The 24,230-nt window shown below is 37.1% G+C and overlaps 1 protein-coding gene across 1 annotated transcript in view; it reads left to right on the forward strand.

The window, feature by feature from the left end:
- LOC117415087 (inositol 1,4,5-trisphosphate receptor type 2-like) overlaps positions 1-24,230 on the forward strand; it is a 113,167-nt gene that overhangs the window by 70,975 nt on the left and 17,962 nt on the right. Inside the window, exons 39-53 of the mRNA XM_034025028.3 lie at positions 349-536; positions 798-981; positions 1,441-1,694; positions 2,055-2,255; positions 3,841-3,951; positions 4,295-4,390; positions 5,062-5,181; positions 8,433-8,543; positions 11,343-11,535; positions 13,071-13,196; positions 14,470-14,645; positions 15,543-15,707; positions 16,164-16,347; positions 21,553-21,677; positions 23,851-24,016. Coding sequence (XP_033880919.3) covers positions 349-536; positions 798-981; positions 1,441-1,694; positions 2,055-2,255; positions 3,841-3,951; positions 4,295-4,390; positions 5,062-5,181; positions 8,433-8,543; positions 11,343-11,535; positions 13,071-13,196; positions 14,470-14,645; positions 15,543-15,707; positions 16,164-16,347; positions 21,553-21,677; positions 23,851-24,016 — 2,400 coding nt within the window. The remainder of the gene's footprint in view (positions 1-348; positions 537-797; positions 982-1,440; positions 1,695-2,054; positions 2,256-3,840; positions 3,952-4,294; positions 4,391-5,061; positions 5,182-8,432; positions 8,544-11,342; positions 11,536-13,070; positions 13,197-14,469; positions 14,646-15,542; positions 15,708-16,163; positions 16,348-21,552; positions 21,678-23,850; positions 24,017-24,230) is intronic.

The raw sequence follows: 24,230 nt of genomic DNA on the forward strand, positions 1-24,230 counted from the left end.
TGCTTACATTTACATTTGCTTGGCTTGGGAAGTAGGCAGGTGGTGGACAGCGGGGTGGCGATATAAGGGGTAAAAATAGCACTGTTTTTATATTGGTGACATTATAAGTTCAGAGAGAATAGCTGGCGGTATGCGCGGGTGGTGTTATAAAAGGGGACGATGTAATGCGGGACAGCTGTATATATATATTGTTATTGTACCACAATACATTTGTCTTTTTTTTTTTTTTTTTTTAAACAATGTAATAAAAGGGAATAACAAGAGCCTAGGTTTCCCTTGAGTGTTTTGTTGTTTATTTGTGTTTTTGGTACATGGCTAAACTCTGTTGAATGGTTTGTTTTTGTGCAGGTGGATCATCTGGGCAAGACTCAGACAAAACTGGGACCTGCTTGGCTGATATTCAGTGCCTGCTAGACAGTGAAGGGGCTTCTGAACTGGCTGTAGATCTCATTGTGAGCACTAAAAATGACAGGATCTTCCAGGAAAGCATTTTGCTGGGAATTGCTTTGTTGAAAGGAGGAAATACCCAAATACAGGTACATTGAGTGGAAATGTTTATAAATAAACTAAATGATGTCATTTATAAAGTATTAGGTGAGAAGGGGCCAGCAGATTTCAAGGAAGGTTTTGTCCTTTCAACTAAAAACCGTTTTTAAGGAATATAAACAAACTGGACTGGTATGTATTCTTCTACTACCATTGCCACCATGCACCTTTTTTTAGTTGAGCAAAGGAGTTAGAGAAAATAGCTGACTTTGGATAGCCATTGCTTCAATATATGTGTTTCCTTGCTCCAGAATTCATTTTACCATCAACTGAGTAAACAGAAGAAATCTGAAAAATTCTTCAAAGTCTTTTATGATCGGATGAAGATGGCACAGCAAGAGATACGATCAACAATGTCGATGAACACCTACGATCTGAGCTCCAAGAAGAAGGAGGATGATGGAGACATGATAACCTCCAGGATGAAGAAAATAGGTAGTGTGTTTAAGTCAAAGAAAGCATTAGCTGTCGAGGGAGTGGGAGGTAGATAAGTGGTGGAGCATTGGGCCTTGTAAGCAAATTAGAACCTTAGACACTGTCAAAAATGTTTGGTCATCTTGTGCACAGCTGGATAAGTAGCAACAATGTTGCAAGGAGGCACAGAGTTTGTTGAGATGCTGTGTAACATGTGAGAGAAGGAAAATATGTAGCTTTGTATTTCATCAGATACAGTTCACCCGAGAGGAAAAAAAATAGAAAAAAGAACAACGTCTTGGAGATTTTGGGGAAGATTAGGATTTCTTAATGTTTTGTGAGAATTATGTCAAACATTAAAAACATGAATTCAAAATCAATAAAATAGGTGCTGCACAGTACCCATCGGTGCAGTTTTCACAAACCCCTTGTTACAAACAAGAGGGATGATGTTATGTAAGTGCTTTTTTTTTTAAATAGGCAAGGGTTCACCTCTTCACCTCAAAGATGAAATTAAAGGGCAGTTAAAAGAAGCCTCCTCCGCCACATCTAAGGCTTACTGCCTGTATCGGAAGGAGCTTGACCCTGAGATTGACCTGATTGGTTCAGGGACTGAGGGAGGAGCTGATGACAGCTCTGCAGAAGAAATGCAAATGAGCCCCGCCATAGCGATCATGGAGCCCATCTTGCGGTACCTTCAGCTGCTGTGTGAGAACCACAACCGGGATCTGCAGGTAGGGCAGTTGTTTTTGTTCTGCCCTCACAAAATGTTTTTTGGACTTCAGTAGTACTGCTTGTGGTCAATTACAAGTTTTAAAATCCAAATACTGTACACTTCCCTCCAAGAAGTATTTGGATAGGTGAATAAATTAAGAAGTCCTGGAGGTGGGATTTGTGTTGTCCATTTTGCCCCACTGAGTCCCCATGCTTGTTAAATATCTTTACAAAAGATATAATCAGCAATCCATCTCACAGTGCAGAAATGCAAAAAAATAAAAAATAAAAATAAAGATTTTGCCGTGCAAACTGTCAAATTTTTATTGATGAAACAATATCAACTATTTTTATTAATTTCTGTGTGTTTATCGAAACAGAACTTTCTCAGACACCAAAACAACAAAACCAACTATAACCTGGTGTGCGAGACGCTCCAGTTTCTGGACTGTATCTGTGGGAGTACGACGGGAGGGCTGGGCCTCCTGGGACTCTACATCAATGAAAGAAATGTCGATCTGGTCAAACAGACACTGGAGAGCATAACAGAGTACTGCCAGGGGCCCTGTCATGAAAACCAGGTACTTCCCAGTCTCCATTTGTATCTCCTGTCCTCGTATAGCAGAGGCGCTTTTATGTACGCAGGTCACACTTTACAGTAAAGGTGAGCGGCTCTGGCAGCTCAAACTGTGCAAAATGACAGGTACTTTTACTATAAGAGACATCCTACACACAACATATTAACAAATGAAGATTGTACTCAGCCATAGCTTTAAAATGAAAAATATTTAAAACATAGCCTTTACCCCCCCTCCTCTCCCCCCCACAAAAAAAAGTGCAGCCCGAGAAATGTGTTTTTAAAAGTGTGTAGCGATTTCGGTAACACTAGAAACTAGTGTTAAGTTCATCAAAATTTAAAGAAAAAGTTAATAGGATGATCCATTTTACAAAATGTGTTGTTTTTTGTTTTGTTTTGTTTTTTAACATTGGGATTAGTTTTGGTGTTCTATGTATGGGATGACTGACATCTATACACAGGTTAAGATGTACTGGAAATTTGTCAAATACTTCACTGTGATTTGGTTGATTTCTGATATGGGATTGACTCAGACAGGGGCACAATTACACGTATTATTAATATTAGGTAGATAGTTTACGTGTAGAATTAGACATGCTTAAAATTAAAAGGTAGAGCAAAGCACACAGTCACACTAAAGAATCATGCAGTGCAGTTAACCTATTTATTGACTGGTGAAATACAATTCAGAGTTGCTGCAGTATGTCCTCTGTTTTGTAATTTCAAATATTTTCACAAAACAAACATTACACTTTAAAGTTACACTGTGCAGTGCAAAAGCACATCATGGAAAACCAGATTTGTAGGTGAAAAACACCAGAATAAAAGTCGCTACTTCAAAAAATTTTTTTTTAAAAAATCAATCTGTCAAATCTGTATCATCTGATTTGAAACCCGCCGAACTCCACATCTTCGTCATCTGAACCTTCATCATTGATGATGCAAGCAATTGTCTGAATCATTAATGCACTTAGCCATGATATTTCCCCTCAGGCATTATTTGCACATGGCTATTAAAAACTGCAAATTAATGGTGAAAATGTTACTTTCAGTTAAAAGTTGGAGGAGGAGGGGGGGGGGGGTGGCTCAGCAGAATCAGGTTTATATATTTGAGGGGGATGAAATATTGTACTGTGTTTTGTGATTTACCTGAATTGACTTCAAGCAATCACAGATTCAAAATGACTATCCTTTTGGAGTGCCCACTTATTTTGATTTAGCAGAAGCACTGAGACAGCTATGTCAGGGGACTAAAAATAAAAGCTAATGATCTCACTGTTGGTATAGAGAAGAAGTGATAGATTCCCATGTTTATTGAACTGACCTTGAACTGAAAACTTAACTAGAGTGTTCTTAGAGTTTCAATATCAGTTAATACACAAGTCAACATTCATAGAGCAGTAAAATTAATCAAAATTTCCAGTCTCATTCAGGCATTTGTCTTAGTTAGGATTATTTAAAAAATATATATTTTATACAGAGTCAATATTGTTTGTATATTAGTTGGGATTACAAACAAAATTGCTTTGCTTTCCGAGTTAAAGCTTTGCAAGCAGGGCCTAGTATTTCTAAACTTCATTTTTTTTCAGACCTGCATAGCACAACACGAATCCAATGGAATTGATATCATAATTGCTCTCATACTGAATGACATCAACCCTCTTGGCAAGTACCGCATTGACCTGGTGCTGGAGTTAAAGGTACGACTAACTTATTCGTTTGGGCTGTGGATAACCAAGAGTTTGTCTTCAAGTGTGCCATAGATTTCATTGTAACTCCATTTTTTTCATCTACAGTATTGCTTGGACATGCAGCAAAACTGAAGGAAGTCATCCTTAATGTCTGCATTGCTATGACCATAAATTATTCTGAAAATGCTCAGTAACAGATAATAAAAAACATTCATTAAAGGGAACAGGAACATTCTTTGAAAATCAGTAAACATAAGAGTGTTCATTCTATACCTACATGTACACTGTCCCTCTTTTGTTTTATTATTTTGTGAAAGTGTGTGATGGTACATTTTTATTCTGGTTTCTGCAGAACAATGCCTCCAAGCTTTTGCTGGCAATAATGGAAAGCAGACATGACAGTGAAAATGCAGAAAAGATCCTGTCTAACATGAGACCACATGAACTGGTAAGAAAGCAGTCCTTTTCATAAAGCCAGTGCCACGAAGCCAAGTCCCTTCAAGACTCAGCACTTCAAGAAAAGCCAAGTACTCTAATTTGTTTTAATTGGTGGGCTATTTTGGTTATAAAACTAAGAACAGTTAGAAAAAATTGAATTATGCATTGGTATAACAAACTGCATCCTTTTTCCGTTCAGTATCTTGTTTGTTAATTGGTTGCCATGGCATCAAACTCTGCAATTTTAAGAACTTGAAATCTGCTACAGCCCAGTTGGAAATTCCAGCAATGACCACCATTGGTCTATCCTGGCCTTTGCAGGTTTTCAACTGGTCATGCTGGCTCAAGACACTTAATGTTGGTTGAAGAGTTGGTTATGCTGCTTTAAGCAGCATATATATATATATATATATATATATATATATATATATATATATATATATATATATATATATATATACTGTAAAGGTGAGTTGATTTCGTTTTTGCTGGTCACTCACCACTGCACACCGAAAGTTAATGGCAAAAAGAATAGGCAGTAGAATATAGTTCTATATAATATCAATAGGCTGTCCTGTACAATTTGGTATATACAAATGCAGTAATTTACACACACACACACACACACACACACACACACACACATACATTATATATATATATATGGTTTCTTTATTACAGGTGGATGTGATGAAAGATGCGTACAATCAAGCACTGGAAAGCGATACAGATGAGGAAAGTGGAGGTGACCAGATCCTTCCAAAAGATGTTGGCCATAATATTTATATATTGGCCCATCAGGTATAAACATTTTACATGTATCATACACGTAACTTTTGTCTCAACCGTCTTTATACCGCCTGGTAAGGGCCATGTGCAAAAACAGTCAATAAGCGAGGATGGCGTTATAGTGAAGGTCAAAACAAAAAAAAAAAACATATATTTTTTTAAAAACTACAGTACTAGTTCTTAACACAACAGTAGGTCTACTAGTGATGTTTTATCATCATTCTGGGTAGATATTACTGCATTGGTGGTGGATGATACATGAACCCCCAGTGATTGTGTAAACGATGCCAGCACAGGCATTCCTTGCCCCACAAAAAAAAAAAAAAAAAGTCTGAAGGTGGTTTTAAATAAAAAAATAAAAAATAAAAAAAAAACAGTTGTGATGATTTTGACCTAATTTCCATGTGGGTGTTAATTAATAGACTTAAGTCATTGACATAAAAGGTCAAGTAACCCTTGTTGGCACAGCCTGCTATCTTTACCAGCTCATGATACAAAAAAGAAAGAAGTCCACTTGTTTGAACTAGACTTGACAGTTTTTAATGCATACCGTTTTTTTTTTTTTTTTTTGTTGAACACAGACATGCCAGTTCTTGCAAGTTTCAGGTTCTTCTTTTTCTGTTTAAACTTGGATATCAGACAGTTATTTTGATCTGCTCAGACTTTCAATTTTTGTAGCGGCCACTGTTTAGAAGTGCTGCGGTTCTACTTTTTTTTGCCACTGCTGCATCCCCCCCCCCGCCCCTCCTCCTTCCCCTCTTTTGTGCGGTTTGGTTTACCAGCAGCGTTCAGCATTCTTGTAAGTGTCTGCTGTGCCGTGCATAGAAAGAATTACGTGTGGTCCGAAAGGTCAAATACAGAACAACAACCAGAATAAATAAATAATTACTGTAATTGGCATGGAGCAGTTTTGGTAAACCCAATGCTTAAATTAGGGGCATTTGGAATGGGATGGTTCTATTTTTATTGCTGTTTTAATTTGTATTTGGTAGTGGTTTACTTTTATTAATGGGTAAATCATATTTCATATTTATTTGTCATATTTGTTTTCTAATCTCTAATTCCTGGAAGTTAGGAGAGCAGAAACATTAATTAATTGACTGTTGAATTGTGTGTGATTGGGTTCCAGAATGGGGTTTACTAGGAATACAATTTAAAATAAGTAATCCAGGCTATGCAATCGCAATGGGGTCTAAATATTGCAGACATGAGCTGCTTTAAGTATACATAAGCTCACAGAGAAACCCCTCTTGTAATGCTGACTATTGCCAGAGGACAGGTTTGTTGTAATACACTATTACACTGTATACATTATGTTCCACAAGTGAGAATTCTAGTAAAAAGATAAATATTTACCATTTGATTAACAGACTTACAGGAAACAACTCTAGGGAGATCAAAACATTAGTAAACTTTCAGTTTTTATCAGCATTTCCTGAGGAAGGCTTTTCAAGGTACATTACCTTTATTTTTGTTTCTTTCTTTTCATGCTTGCACAGCTCCTACACATTCTGAAAGGTATAGCTCTCTGAACATACAATAGAATCCCTCTATTACGACCCCAAAGGGGCTCAGTAAAAAGTGTCTTTATAGAGGGCTGCACCTAATAGAGGGATATTTTAGATTGGCTTCAAATTAAAAGTACTGACACTGGCCTTTTACAGCGCTGCCTATAAGGAGAGTGAATGCACACACACACACACACATACAGTGCTGTTAATATTTTATAATAGGCCTGTTTCTCTGTTCATAAAACAGAATTATTCTTGTAATTGTTATTTATATTTAAATGTGCAGTAATTCTTTATGAATAAAGCCCCATGTCCCTATCTTGTTCGTCGTCCTGAAATTGCTCTGCAGTGTTTTAATTAGTACAGTTTCAGGGAATGTGTGTTTAGCCTTTGTTTCAATGGAATCACTTTGCTTTGTTTAAATGTGCTCGGCTTTGTAAATACACATTGAATTGGTTTAATTCCCCCTGGATTTGTGACACTCCACTGACACAAACCTGCACATGTAATCCTGCTGTAGTTGACAGCTGCCTGTCGTGCACCTTAAATGTGGCACTTTATCACAGACCCCTTGTAGTAAAACTACATCAAGACAGAGGCCCAAATGATTTCATTGTGCCCAAGGGGAATCTTTGTGTGAATGATGAATAGCAAATTAGTTCTGAAACCTCTGTTAGGTGACACAATGTAAATATTCTTATCTTATCAAGGCCCTGGCACAGATTGACATTCCAGGAGATTGGCAGAGTGTACCTGCATAACATCATGGCTTATTTGTCCTCCATTTAACCAAACCTGTCTATCTATTGTATTTTTTGTTTCAATGTTTTCACATTTAGTCCCATCGTAACTCCTCAAACATAATGCCCTTTTAAAGTACCATGTAAAACTGGAACATGTGGTGGTTCCGTCAAAGCGCCTCTAGTTTGTTGTTGTTAAAAGCCACAACTCCCAGACATGCCAACTCTCACATACACTGTTCACCATAAAGGCAAACAAACCATCTGTGTTAAGACAACCTTTGCTTAACTCTTGATGAGGTATGTGAACCGAGTTTGAGGGGTTTTTATCTACTTTCATTCATCATAATCAACGATGCATGCTTAATAAGAAAAGCAGAGTTGATCTATCTGCAGCCAAATATTTTTTTTATATTGTTCTTTCCAACTAGACAGACAGTTGATACGAAGACATTAAGAACGTTTAATTGACTTAATAGTCTCATAATACTGCAAATTAGACTTTATAAAATGCCTTTCAACTGTGTATTATTATTATTATTATTATTATTATTGGTTTTGTGATTAAAGTGAAATAGCCACTGAACGTTACTTATAAATATATTTTTGTTGTTAAGTTATCTTGGAAGTAATTAAGCACAAATTGCATTTATTAAAGTAATAAAAGAAAGTGACTTTCCATCAGTATGTAACGGGTACTATGTTCTGCTCTATTCATACGTCATCTGTATTTTTGTTTAATGATACTGAAACAGCTCAGTTTTAAAACTATTTCCTCCTAGTTTTGTTAGCTCACCATGCACCTTCAGCATTGACAAATAACCAGCAAAAGTCTCTTATCATCTGCTATCATCAAAACCTGAATACCTGGAAACTCCCTGCATTTTTCTTAAATCCCTCTTATTATATGAATGTAACATGCTAAGATGGATATATAGCATGGTACTTTGCTGATACAGTAGCTCATGATAACAGGTAGCATTCAAGTGATCCCTTTCCTTGTTCTCAACAGCTGGCCCGCCACAATAAGTTGCTACAGCAGAGTTTGAAGCCTGCATCTGATCCGGATTTGGAGGGAGATGAAGCCTTGAAACACTATGCTAATCACACAGCACAGATTGAGGTAGGTACAGTAACACAAGTGTCTGCAGTAAATTACTGGCATCATCATCATTTAGCTGGCTGGTTCACTTCTGGAACAAATTAGCAAGTCCTACTTGCACCATATAATATGTATTATAGGCAATTAATTCAAGTGATGCATATAATTAAGAAACAGAATTAAAAATGATTAAAAAAAAAAAAACTTAAATGTAATATTTCATCCCGTTCAGTGCACACAGGCATGTGTTTCATTTTTTCATTTGACCTAAACAAACATTGCTGTCAAGCACGCAACACACTTTATCAGCTTTTTGGTTTTTGGAGGAGCAGTGGAACCTGGAAGGGAGTTGAGGGGGAAAATTGAAGTTTGAGCTGGTAGTGGTGAATCATGTGAGTTTGAAGCAAGGCCAGGTACAATATTGATTGGCAGCTATCGTGTATACAAGTCCTTTGAGAGAAAATCAATGTGGCGATGAGATTAATGAAAAAAGGCAAGCTTGTTGGGTAGCAAAGTATATATAAAAAAAAGCTTGTCATAAATACTAAACCTCCAGATTCCTAACTTGTAAGTTTTAACTAAAGCTGTATAATTAAAACTTTGTGAAAGGTAAAAGGGCAAGACAATTAAATCACTGCAATCATATGATACTGTACATTTACAGCACAGCTATTCAGTGTTATTTTGACCCAACCGTCTAAAGGCACTGTACAGAACAAAGTAGAATTATGAGGTATCAGTACATTTTTTACAACGCACTACTTGAAAGCAGAAATAGGGCTTCTGGCTGCATGAATATCAAATGCTGAGGATTTCTGCTCCCCTAGCCTGTTCTTTGTATTATTGTCACTGATTACAATCATTGACAATAATACAATTTGCAGGCATTTCACTTATGAAGACCTATATATATATATATATATATATATATATATATATATATATATATATATATATATATATATATATATATATATATAATCTATCTCTATCTATCTATCTATATATATCTATATATATATATATATATATATATATATATATATATATATATATATATATATATATATATACCAGAAGCTTGTTAACTTGATGCGAAATTTGAACCTCAAGCATGATACAGCTGGCTGCTGTTGTGTGGGTGCCTGTACCACAATGACTAGATTGCTCAGCTGCTGTGGAAAAGGTAGGGTCACACAGTTGCCACCACTAGCAGGTGTAAATTGGGGAAGTTAAGGAAATTGCGTTTGACCATGACCACATTTCCCCTGAGTATACAAAGGCCACAAACATGAGTTTTTTCTGCATGTAAAGTATGGTTAGTACGATGCCCTTGAAATATTCTATTGTAGGTTTTGTATTAGTCAAAAGTAAAAGGAATTTGCTTAACTTTAACAAGTGCGGTGATCACTGAGGACAAAAATACAAATTAGTTGCGTCGAGATCACAAGACATGTCAGATATGTCTCGGGATCCGAAGAGTATTTATCTTGTGATGTTGACATAACAAATGTTTATGTTTTCCCTGTCCTGACTGAGTCACTGTACACTACAGAGTTATATACTGTATAATATTGGCATTACACTGATGGGAAGCACTGGCTATTGGTATCCTTGTTGACTATGTGGCTATGTGAGCACTTAGTACAAAGCACAAGCTATGTAAATATACAACAACAACAACAAAAAATCTGGTTATTTCTTTTTATTATTATTATCTTGCTAATGTGAAGTAATTTTAAAGGGCTGCTTGTTCTAGTGTTGTATTTCTTAGTTGTATTCATGTCGTGTGTGTCCTGTGTGATTCTCTGTCGTTGTTTCTGCTTAGATAAGTATTTACCACATTCTCTATAGGTGAAATATCTTGTGTGCACTTCAGCCTTTTAGAAAAATAAGTTTTGCCTTTCTTTTGAATTGGTGTTATTTGAATAGAACCTGCTAAGGCAACACTTTCAGCAAAATGAGATGCACTGGATTCTGTGGGAATGTGGTTTCTGTGGGAATTTTACCTGACTGCAAGGAATTTAATAATTTAAAAAGCTGCAGTTGATATTTTAATCCTAAACAAGTGGCTTTCTGCTTGTGGCTTTATATCAGTATGCCTTTCACACTGTTAAAACTCAAGTAGGTCATTTGCCAAGTATCAGGTTCATTCAGTTGTTTCAACACAGTTTCATTCTTCCATTTCAGATGTAAAATGTCCTCTTTGTTATATTTCAACAGTCTGCAATACTGTGTGGCTGAGATAAGAGCTTCTGCTTCATCTAAAAACAGGTGTAAAAAATGTAATGTGATATCTAAACCAAATTAAAACTGTTACGTTTGTTTTATTGAAAACCTTAAACCATTGTGTGAGAAGCGTCTGCTATATTCTTAAATAATTATTTACATGCACTGTCAGTCAACCAACCAAGCAATCATTGCTGGTAACCCCAGATATTTTTTCAGGAGAGGGGAATTGTGGGCATACAAACTATACCCTGCTGAAATTCACATCCCTGGCTATGGGGATATATTGGAGCTGCCCATACGTAGGTCAGTTATGTATGTCAGACGTTTTTCAACATACCTCGTGAACCGCTGATCCATTTATGATATGTATCAGAAGTGCCAGGTGTCGTAGTACTGTTTAAGGATTAACTGTTATTTACAAAATGGACTTGAATGTTAACAGAACTCAAGCTGATCATTCTATGGATTTAAGTTATGGTGACGCACTTTTCATGATACTGACAGCTCTGATTTGGTATTTGCATGTATTACTGGTATACTTGTTAATACAGCACACATCATTAGAATAATACTCATGTCTTCTTGCAGATTGTACGCCATGACCGGACCATGGAGCAAATCGTATTCCCGGTGCCAAATATTTGTGAATACCTGACAGAAGAATCAAAGATCCGTGTGTTCAATACAACAGAAAGAGACGACCAAGGCAGCAAAGTAAATGACTTTTTTCAGCAGTTTGAGGATCTCTACAATGAAATGAAATGGCAGAAAAAGATCAGAAGTAAGTCACAACTCGAAATGAATATTCTAAGTGATGCCTTATATTTTTATAGATATCTGGGGAATGTAATACAGGGGAAACTATTTGGGAAATGGAATACAGGGGAAACTATTTTTAAATAAATAAATATAAAAACCTGCTTTAAAGTAAAAATCTGGGGTTGGTGAATATATTGGTGTATGCAGGTAGGCTTTTTGCTTCAACATACAGCAGTTTTGTGAAATGACTGCCAAGAAATCTTGTCAATTTATTCAATTTCATCACTGTTTGTAAGCACATGCTGAGAGTGCGCAGGATTGAGGCAGCAGGCAGGAGAACTGTGACTACAGCTATGGCCAGAAGTTTTGCATCACCCTGTAGAATTACCTAATTTTGCTTCATAAAGTCGAATGAAACCTGCTGAATAATGTTACATTAACATTGAATTACATACCACTTTGTAGTTTTCCATATAGAGTACTTAAGGGAAAACCGTTAGTAATCTAACATGAAATACTGTACAACTATTATGGCTTCCTTAGACTTTTGCAATATCATTTTGTAGTTTGATGTTAAACAAAATATCTAAATTATGTTAATATTGTCTTCATTTTTTATTATGTCTCAATCCTAAAATTGTAGGTGATGCAAAACTTTTGGCCATAGCTGTAGCAGCTGGTAGTGAATCGCACGTGTATTGAGAGAAAATGAGTACTGACCTGAAAGGGAGAAAGCTTGGCATGCAGTAAGAAACTGTCCGAAGGGCAAAATAAACAGGTTAGGTTTTGTATCTAGCTGCTGTGGTTCCATAAGCAGCTGGGAAATTAAACTACAAACCCAGCAAATTCCAATTTTCTGTGCCAAAGCCCAGTAGTGATGTTGACCTAATCATATTGTTCACATTATTTCTGCTGCTAAACTTGTTTACTAGTGGTCTCAGAAGTTGTATAAGGATTGTACCAACAACAGTGACGAAGTTAATATTTTTCCAAATTAAGAGGTTGTGTAAAGGGTAATTCTTCATCTTTATTTTTCTACATCGCATCGTAATTGGGGTAAATAAAATTGCGCAGAATGTAAGGTTACGTTTTATTAGCTTCTGACCCTTCTCACTGCCTCATCCCTTCTCAACTATACATTTCTAATACATGCCCTTCACTCCCAATGCTTTCTGTGCTGGACTGAATGTCCGTTTCGGAGACGTTCTTTCAAACCTTCCACCAGGTGATTTAATCTAATCAACCTTTGGCTCTGTGTCTAATACTATGGGGTCTGTTCAGTTACTATAAATGGTTTAAATACTGCTATTGTTTAAATGATTAAAATGGGACCCCATTTTTACAGACAGTAATAATCACATGCACTGTTAATGTCAGTCTTTTTTTCACCTTTATACCTTGTATTTAGAGCCTCCTCTGTTTGGATCAATTGAATAGAACCCTATGTGTCGGCAGTATAGGGGACATTTCATTATCTCTCAACTGAAATAACAAGAAAATGCTCTCAATTTGTCTCTAGACCTCATCGTTTTTTTTTGTGAACTGTTTCTATTTCAGACAATCCAGCTCTTTTTTGGTTTTCCCGGCACATCTCATTATGGGGAAGCATTTCATTTAATTTGGCAGTTTTGGTAAACCTGGCAGTTGCACTATTTTATCCTTTTGGGGATGACGGAGATGAAGGTAGGAGTCGTTTGTCTAATAATGTAATGCATGCCTCTATTTTAGTGGTTCACAACCTTTTTCAATGTAGGGACCACCTTGGTGTCTGAATTTTTCAACAGCATTTTGAATTTTTACAACAGCATTTTGAAACAAATTTTATGTGCGTATGTACAGTGCTTATCCGTTATAACGCACCTCGTTACAGTGCGGAATCGGTTATAACACGGTAGGGTTGTGGCTCCCATTTGCTCCATAATGCCATTACAGTAGCTCTTTTATACTCGTTATGAAAATAGTGTTTTTGAAGGTTTCGTTTTCTGCATATCGCTGTTATCCACCGTGGTAAAACAAAATTGAAGACCTGCAGTATACTCAAGTTTTCTATTTATTTAATAATTTTTTAAACACACACTTTTGTTATTGCAGGAATCAATTGATAGCAATAATATAAACAATCAAAATTCACTTCCCACAAATGATAGTTTTAAATGACAGCTTTAATCATGAGATTCCAGCATAAATGATCAAAACAGCACACCTCAGTCTACTGGTGGACTCAGAGGAGACAACCGAACACATTGGTTTAACACTGGTTAAATCTTCCTGAGGCATCATGCTTACAAATCCATGGGTTGTTTCTGTGGTTGTCAGGCCAAGCAACCGTCATGTTAATTGTAGTGAGGGCTACGTCTGTCAGTGTTTTTAATTAGCTGCAGTATGAACCAGTTGATTCCTTCCAAGATCCTGGTTATCACACCCAGGAACTGAAGTAGCTTTCATTAGCATCAAACATGTGTTGCCCATTATTAATATTGTCACATAATATCCACATGGCACCCCCAGAGCCTGACATGTATATGTTATACCCAAATGGAGTGGCTTTGCCCATCTATTTCACACCGTAAGTAGAAAATAATGTAATTCTAGTGCTCTTTGAATCAGTCAGCAACCTTTCACCCTTAAGTAGATCACAGCTCTCAACTCGGCAATGTACTGCATTGTCATGTTGATACGTAATATATTTTTGAGTTTGACTCGGCAGCAAAATTATTTTAATGTGACCCCACCCCCCATACACACACACACACACACACACAATACCTTCTGGAGTAAAATTATTAAAAAGTGCCTTTCATAATAAACAGAGAGAGGAGAAACATTAAAAATTTTATGTATTCTTTAGCATTTGTTTGTCACGCTTCTTCAGCAGAAGCCTGGAATGGAGTGTTTTTTGTTTTTGTTTTTTTTTAATTCTCAGAGCTGATTATTCCCTTTGTTTTTTCTCCTACAGGCACTCTCCCTCCTCTGATCTCGGCTCTGCTGTGGGCAGCAGTCATAGTCTGCACAGCTATGCTTTTTGTGTTACCGAAACCAGGGGGGATTCAGCCGTTCCTCTTATCTGTTATGCTCAGGTCTATATATACCCTAGGACTTGGCCCTGCGTTGATACTGCTTGGCGCTGCTAATGTAAGTAATGAACCCTCAGAGTAGAGTTGTCACTAATCTACATAATGAGGATTCTTTCTGTATAAATGTATGAATCGCTTCCCATTATTAAAAAAAAAAACTAACAAAAATACATATTTTGAGCAAATGGTAGTTTGTGTGCTTGTTTGGATCATACAGAACTGTAAAAAAAACACCATAAGAAAAGGAATAACCGTATGCTCTCAATACCAGAGTTAAAAAGGATCAGCCCAAGATTTATCTGGCACACTGTAAGACTGATACCTCTTGGCCTCTTGGTACATTGCCATCAACCTTCTGTATGCTATAGCAGACTTGGCAGTGTTTTAACTTGAATATTCAGGTCAGAAGTTCCTCAGTTTTAATCTTCTCATTTTACAAAGAATGCTCACTTTAGACACTGCACTGAAAATCAGAAATATACAGGCATTTCTTCAGAAAGATGCAAAAAGGCACAGTAATGTTTTTGCAAGGGAAAGACAGGGACTATAACTGTACTGATAGCTAGTATAATAATATTACAATACATAGATAATACTAAGTTAAGTGAATGAAAATTGTATTTGTTCAGTATATATTGGGGTAGTTTGTATTTTCACCACATGGGATAGCAGATTGTTCTGCTATGCCTCCAAAGCAGGTGAAAATAAAATAGTTTTTTTTTATGTAGTTTCTGTCAGATAGTGCTTGTGTTTAATACTGTTCTCTTCATGTAGTTTCTAATTTTAAAAATGAATTAAGAATGAAAAAACTGTGTTATTTGTGCTCTTGTGGTACATCTTTCACATTTGTGTGAAGGTGTTTATTTCAGGACTCCAGTCGTCTCCATATCTTGTCTGTAAATAGAAGCTACTCCAAGTCTGTTGGCTATTTATACCATTTCTCTTTCTTTTTTAGCTTTGCAATAAGATAGTCTTTTTGGTGAGCTTCGTTGGTAACCGTGGAACATTCACACGTGGATATAAGGCTGTCATCATGGACATGGCGTTTTTGTATCATGTTACCTATGTCATTGTTTGTATGCTGGGCCTTTTTGTCCATGAATTCTTCTACAGCTTTTTGGTGAGTGGGATTTTATTTAATTAATTTATTTTTTTACGTCTACACGGTATAAACATTGGGCTATAACATTTTGGTTATAGAAAATGTAGCACGTCTTGCACTTTAAATATCTTTATTAGACCCTGATTGGCACCCATCATGGACAAAATAATGTTTCCTCAGCTAATATAATCCAAGATTTTTATCATTTAAAATTACCTTCATCTCTATTTGTTTGGGGAAAGGAATCTGCCCAAAAATTCATCATTATGAACTGCTTCTCATTACATAAAAAATACGATTTACACATTTGAATTTATCTGGTTGACATAAATGTAACAAAGACTTAGGAGCCAGCCTGGACCAATATTTCATGGGGTTCAGTTGAGCTCTTGGTAGTATCTGGTACGGGGGTGGCAGCACTGGTCTGAATTGATTCATCAGTAGTGTTTATGGAAATGTGTGCTTGCTCCACAGCTCTTTGATCTGGTGTACAGAGAGGAGACTCTGCTGAATGTAATCAAGAGCGTCACGAGGAACGGGCGTTCCATCATTCTTACAGCTGTGCTGGCCCTGATCCTTGTATACCTCTTCTCCATCGTTGGCTTCCTCTTCCTCAAGGATGACTTCCGCATGGATGTAGACAGGCTGTCCACGGCAGGTAATTCTCACTTCCTTTCAGTCTCCAAGGCTGACAGTGGTTAGAGGACTATCTGTATTTCTTTGCCTCTTCTCTTCTCATGTACATGCAGGTTGCGGCGTTTTGCCACCACACCCACCTGTGCCTCTGAGGATATGTTAGTCTTAAATGAGATGAATCTTCTTCAAAACAGACTTTGCTGTCGATGGACGTACAATAGAAGCGATTCAACCCTATATCGGGTCGGCAATGTGAGCCATACCTGCCTCTCTCTTAAAAAAAATAAAATAAATAAAAACCTGAGACTGTACCTCACTGCTCTTTTAGGTCCACCTACCCTCTGTTCTTATTGGTGTTTCTATTCCTAGAGTCTGTTTTACCATGTTTTAATTGGTCGATAGACCAGTCAGCAAGCAATAGGCTCGCTAAAATGAGCCACAATCTGTAACCAATGTAAGTTTTGAGACACAGACAGTGTAATTTGAGCCTTGTTTAAAAAAATGGCAAAAAGAAAGATGACGATTACCATTCTTTTCACCTGAAATTGACTGAAATGTATGCATTTGTAAAGAGATCTGGATTTCCACTTTCCAACGAATGACTGGCTTCAAACAAAACATTCAGCCAAATACACAGAAGGTGTGGCTCAAAAAAATGCAAGCAATGAGTGGCATTAAAGATGAAAGCTGGGCTAATAAACTATTGCCGTGGTCGAATAAAAGTGGAAGTTTAACTTCAGCAAGTTTCATAGGCTCACAATCAAGCTGTGAAAATGGCAAATCAGCTTGACAAACAGCAAATACAACATATTAATTCTACTTATTTTTCATTTGCTTTGGATGAGTCAACAGGCATTTGAAACATTGTACAGTTGTGTATTCTTGGTGGATCTACACACACGATCAGAGTTAGTGCTAAAGTGCTCGTGGTGAAATACAGTTTATTCATGCAGTTGTGAAGTGTTGTCCAGGTTTTGTGCTGGCCTTAAGTGACAGCTCCGGATCGTGTTAGCCGTCAATAAGAACAAACAAGTAGATTTTTAGGCACAATAAAACACTCACGGTTAAATCACAGTTCTCCTTTCTTGGTTCAGCTTAACCAACAAAAGGAATAGATCATCTAGCCATGTCACCTTTTGTACCGTCAGTCACGCCCCCTTGGTTAACAAGTGCAACCGTTTCTCAGTTGCCACATTGCTTCCCTTCTGGGGCGATGACTTAGTGTACCGTAGCTCTGCCCCCTTTCTAAATGGCCAGCTTCCACCTAACCCTTGGAATGAATTGTCCGACCATCCTGTCCGGGGCACCCTGTTCCCTTTACACAGCGCCCTCTCAGGTCAGGAGGGAGATTTATAACCAAGATTCATTCTTTCTCTGTCACAGTTGCTCTTTTATCAGAACAACAGAAACATCTAATTTTAAGTTTTCACTGTATTGTTCACCAGGAAGCACTTTGTGGCCAGTCATTTGTGGTGTTAAGGCATTTGTTGTGCGTGTTGTCAATCAGATTCATGCTCGACCCCCTCAATCACTGTCAGTTCCAGTCCCTGTGGAAGAAGTGGATTGCGACTATCCACGACTTTTGATTCACAACAAGGTACACTGGTTCTCCCGTGGCATAGTTTTAGCTTGATTTGATTCCTGCTTAAGAAGTAAAAACATTCCTAGAAATAAAAGGTGTTAAACACCCTGAACACTTAGACTGTGACCAGCTTCTCAAAATTTACTATCTTGTGGAAATTACAGGTAATTTGGATCAACCTAACATTAAATTTCAAGAGCAACGGGACACTGTCCTCTATCTCTACAGCAGATATTTTTGGCATTTTAATCCAAATTGAATCTGTTCATCAGAGATATTGAGACTGGCAGACTGACTGACTCGCTTTGAAATGCTACCAATGTTTTGAGATTCATGCATGGAAGACGGTCGTGGCAACAATTGGGGTCTGCAGCAGCTTGTGGCATTCACATTTGATCTGCTATGTCGTTCAAGTCTCGTTTTATTGTTCAAGGTTATGATTCACACTCATGAGTATTGTGTGGAAAAACTGGACCTGTCGTCGATTTCCGGACATCTCAGTCAGAGATTTGGAGTTGGAAGTTGCTGACTTTAATGATTCACTCACTAAATGCAAAGATGGAAACCCCTGCTCGACAACATGCAGAACTGCACAAATAGAACAATTTGAAGAAATTGGAACACAAAGACAACATTATTCTGGAAACTTGGAATGAACTTCCACTTGCATACAGCACAATGCAGAATGTCAGTTTTATCATATTGCAGTGTCTGGTGCACAATACAAGGTATATTTGTATTTGGACTAGTTTAAATTGTAATAATAAAATACCTTGTTTTGAATTCCAGTCATGTAGAAGCCGACCTTTATCGAAATAATCGGACTAGACAACGTTTCCAGTGAATACAAAGGAACAGTTTTATTAGAAATAAAACGAAATAAAGGAAAAATTAAAGGTGCAACAACTATACTAAAATAATACAGAAAGGAAGAATTAACTAAACTAAACAGTACAGAAAAGAAAGTTTAAACAACGACATCCCACTCCCACTGGTTGATCAGCGATCCAACGCAATCTATGGGAGATTCCCTTGAGGTTACAACCGCATTCTTGACAGCTATTTAAGACGAAGGTTAGTTTTAACAAGGGTATCATTAGTAACACAAATATTTACTTTCATTATTATTTGATAATCAAAGCATCGTTAAATCAGTCTCATATAAATATATATTATATAATTTTTGGTTCAGAAGGCAATTCTCACTCTTGCGAGATAAAGACGCTCTTTGTGTCCAGACAACCTATCGATAATTATCTTATCAAGACAGCTAAATTTGGATTCTAGCCTTAAACGCAGAATGATAATTGCCTTATGAAACCCACATCAATTTGTATAAATCACATACAAACAAATACTATGGTGTTCATTAACTCAAAGCATGAATTGAAAGCAATAATGCTTTTCTTACATTCCACTTAAAACAAAACCATTAATTTTACTTTAAGGTCTGCTTATTCTTGAGTTCATAAGAGGATTAAAACATTACTCATTGAATACTTAACGGACGTGCGCTGCCTCATCCAGCTGATCTGTGTCTTCAACAACACAGGCGCTCGAAGGCTCTCCTGCTGGCAAGGACAGGTCCAGGTTCTGCCTTCCTGGCATTTCGTCTCCACTTTAGGGTACGAAAGAAATTTCTTTGCAAAGAACTAGAGTCATTAAGGTATTCCACTGAAACAGCAATTCCTCCATCAATATGTGCGTGCACTCTTCATCCTGTTATGTCTGGGATATTCCACCGCAAACTCCGGCGCTGCTAGCTCAATTGAATATATTTCAATTTATGTCGACTTTAATCCAACTGGTTCTCCGGTGATCAATCGGGGCTAAGTTAGAGATTTGATTACAAGTACTTTTAGGCATCTTACGCAGCGGACTCCCACACCAAGGCAACACTTGAACAGTTATCTCGTATTAGAGTGTCCGAAAACTGTATCTCTGTTCCAGCTGGTCGCAGGCTTGATCTCCAGATTGTCACAGTTCAAAGACTGGTTTGTGTATTAGAACCATGTCGGGAGCCCTGTTTGAGTGTCGACATTGTTTCTTTTTGGGTTCTCTGAAAAAACGGATAAGCATTTTGTCTTTTACTGCTGCGTTATTCCCCAACTTGTGTGCTAACAAATTTCAATGAAAGAATCAATGAAAGACCCCTCTGGATGAAAAACTAAACTAACAGGAGGACCGTCTTCAGATAGTTAAACATTCGAGACAGATTGCTGTAAGTATCCTGCCTTGACCCTGCTGAATCAAATCTTCCATGAATGATCTACCATCATCATGAGCCATCTCTTGTGATTTGTCAGATAAAAGAAAAAAATAAGAAAAATAAAATGGCAACACTGCCAAAGAAAAGAAATACACGCTATAATATACATCTTCCTGTACAGTTCCTCAAACCCAAGTCATATTTTTTCTTTCCGTACGAAATTCTGTGTGTGTTTGTGCAGGGCAGGGGGTTGTTTGGGCGGTAGCGGGCAGGTTACAACGTGCTCATCTACATACACGTCAAATCACAGGAAATAATCAGATATGCGTCACACTCGTTTAACCGTCACTGAAGTCAAAATTTTATAGGGTTGGATATGTGAGAGCTGACTGTGTAGCAATAAATATCTCTAAATATGGAGTAATCTGGATCTTTCAGAAAGTCTATAGCACAATTTGTATCAACTACCAACAGGAGTACTTGATCAAAACTAGTCCTGGGATCTCTAATTTATCATCTATTGATTTATTAGCTCTTTCTTATCATGTTGTAAATGGTATGCATCGTGTTCCCCAGTGACAGGATTTGTGTAGTAAATTTATCAACAGGTCTTTTGTCTGAAGCATTATAGAGCTTCAAAAGGAGCATTTGTCAGGAAATGTTTTCACAGCTGCAGAGGAGGCCGCTCTTTTAAAACCCTTCAGAGCCTTTTCCAAAGCAGGCTCTGGATTAACAGAACTTTCAGCTTGTAGCAGAGAATACTTTTTTTATTTTTTATAGAGGGTGTTTAAATTGGATCCCACTAATATAGAAATTCCATAATACATAATGACACTTTGTCATTTTATCATCTTTTGCTTTTTATTTTAAAGGGTTGACTGAGAATCTTGTTCTGTACCAGAAGTGAGTCATCAAGCCTCTTAGGGCCTGATCAATAATAGATCACCAGTGATGTGTTTGAACATGTGTCTAGAAAGAAACGTGTCTCTGTTTTTAGTAAACCATGCAGAAGTAAATGGTTTGAAAGTTTAACTTAAACATGAGTTTCATATGAATTCTCCATCTGTCTTGTGTTACCGTGGTGGTCCAATTGGATGGACCATTGAAAACGGCTTCTATACAATTGTACTTTTATATAGCCTCTTTTATGGAAGCATCTCTGAGTATCTATTAAGGTTTTGGTGCATGAATAATGAGTAAAGGCCAAATCAAAGCATACTGTATGTCCCAAAGCCTAGGTTTCTAACACTTGTGGCCTCCCTAAGAGAGCTCCTTTTTAGATTTATGATACTAGTTCTATATTCAACTCAAAAGTATACAATACTAATATAAATATACAGTATGTGGTTCATAAAAAAGATAAACTTAACAAATAGACCTTTTTTCATTTAAATTTTTTAATTGGTAGAGATTTTTAAATGTCATGTTCCTTACAGATACAGAGGCCGATGGGACGGAGAGAGTCTGCGACACTCTGCTGATGTGTATCATCACAGTATTAAACCAGGGCCTGAGGAACGGTGGGGGAGTAGGAGATGTGTTGAGGAAGCCTTCAAAAAATGTGAGTGAAACCGTTGTTCATTTCCAGTAATCTCTCAATGCTTAGTGATGTAGAACTTCAGCAGTATTGCAAGCTGAGGTTTTATGGGCTTACAATGTATTCATTGTCAATGAATTATGAGAATTCTTTACCTGATTCATATCAAAACCACCACTAATCATTTGCCTACTTCACTTAGGGATCGTTAAAATCAACCACATGTAAGGTTTACCTAAAATTGAGGTTTGAAGTTATGAATGAGTACAAAACAGCCTGCAAAATATTCCATCATGACCGGCCCTGACTACTACTTAGCCATAACTTGAAAAACACTCCTAGATTATAAGAAAGGCACTAGATGAAACTCTAGTCTTCTTGACTTAGTTATTCTAGGTTTTACTGCATTGTGACTTTAGTGTCTGTAATAATATCACTGGGCAATTTATGGATGAGATGTAATCCCAAGGTCCAGTCTTGCTTTGTGGAAACTTTACTTTATTTATGAAGACAAAGAACAGTTAGGGACATGACCCCAAGATGCTTTACTTACACCAACACCACAGCATAAGGAAAGGTCCTCTCTGTATTGAGACCTGGTTGGCAAGCTACACCATCAGAGGAAGCACCTGCTGGCTTGTTAATGAGGTTTTGCATATTTACATTATTGCATATAACTTCAGCAAATTTTGCAAACTCCATTGTTTATTTGAAGATCTCAAAGATTAGCATTAAGCAAGTGTGCCCAGGAATCCTAAATTAAAAGACTACGTTGTATGGATTTGGCTTTTACTTGCAAAATGTAAGCCTGGAGGAGGATTAGCTGCTTTACATCTCGTAGGCAGTTTGAAATGAAGGGCATTTTGATGATCACCGCTTCTCTTGGCACAGCATCTTACACGAAGTTCTGTGATTTATTCAATAGATCACCCTGTTGAGTTCACATCCCAGATGGAGCTATATCGTAATCACCTTAGAGTTACTGAGATTGCTTTTGATCTATGTGGCTTAACCAAACTGTAATTTAGAGAAGCCTCCCTTGGATTTCAAGTTCAAGGTATTTTGGAATATTTGATGATGATGATGATGATGATGGTGATGATGATGATGATGATGATGATGATGATGATGATGATGATGATGATGATGATGCTAGGCAGGAAGTGGCTCTTTCGTCATAGAGCCATATGTGCAACCTGCTGATACACCCACTAGTGGCATGTGAAGAGGCTTTTTTGTGGCGGACAAATCACCAGATCCTGGTGATCACTGTTAATGTGTTAAAAAATAAATAAATAAAGTAACACTGTGTTTGCAGATCTTGGGTAACTTCCTGTTTGTTTACACTTTCACCTGCAGTAACAGAACTGTTTTCTCAAATTTGTGTTGCCAGTGATCACATTAAACTCTGTGCCTTCCCTTGGATAAATAGTTCCTTGTTGAGCTGCCTTTTCTTGGTAACACTGGGAAATTGAAGCTTTTAAAAGAACTGGAGAAATCTTTCAGTCACAAGGTGTTCTGTAAATAGAATCTGAGGTTCATACTACACTTCTACACAAACCATATTTTATTTTTATTTTTCTACATATATTCAGAATTCTGTTTAAAATGGCAGAGTGTGTTTTTCTGCCTCACACTTTCTCAAAGTGTAGAATGACGTGTGCTGTCCTTTGTTACCCATGACGACACAGGTTCCCCTTGCACAAGACAGGGCCCATTATTAATTTTGTGCTGTAAAAAAAGTTTAGGAAACCAGATCTGAAAGCACTTTTAAAGCAGGTTGTTCTGTAAGCTTTCTGTTTGAAATATATTGTTATATAAGACACTCCTTTTGCCTATGTTACACCTCTGCTATTGTCCTTCTGTCAGGGATCAGTGTTTCTTGTGCCATTGCTTCCTGAGTCTCAGGGGACTATGTGACAAGGAAGCAGTCTGTATTATTCTGTATGAATTCTTTTCAAACAACCGGAATAGCCTTCACCACAAGGAAGTGAAACAAAATACTTTTATTTTAAACTTTCATTAATGGTAAATCTACAAGCAAAGGACCTTTCAATCCATTAGGTTCTGTGCCAAACCAGATAAAACTTTAAATTAGATTGTAACAATATCAGATTTTTGGTTGTTATTGTCAGAAAAAACAACAATAACAGTGGTAAATCAGGAAACTAATGAGACCCCTGCCTCTTTGTTTCAGGAGCCTCTGTTTGCTGCCCGGGTTGTGTATGACCTTCTGTTCTTCTTCATTGTGATCATTATTGTTCTCAATCTAATCTTTGGTGTTATCATTGACACCTTTGCTGATCTGAGGAGTGAGAAGCAAAGGAAAGAAGAAATACTGAAGACCACATGCTTCATCTGTGGTTAGTGTCTGACGCCTTGCTCAGTATAGCCAGTAAGACTAAAAATACACTTTGTTATAAATTTAGACAATGGTTAGGATGAATTTATCATTTTCCTTTCTCTCAACTTAATTGTATTATAAGTGTCTCCTATATTTCACCACCTTACACCCCATTTGTATTTTATATATGAAGTTTTATCTTTTATTCAACCTTTCTATTTCAAATAGAGAAA

This window comes from Acipenser ruthenus, chromosome 7 (genome assembly GCF_902713425.1).
Source record: "Acipenser ruthenus chromosome 7, fAciRut3.2 maternal haplotype, whole genome shotgun sequence".
Lineage (NCBI taxonomy): Eukaryota > Metazoa > Chordata > Actinopteri > Acipenseriformes > Acipenseridae > Acipenser > Acipenser ruthenus.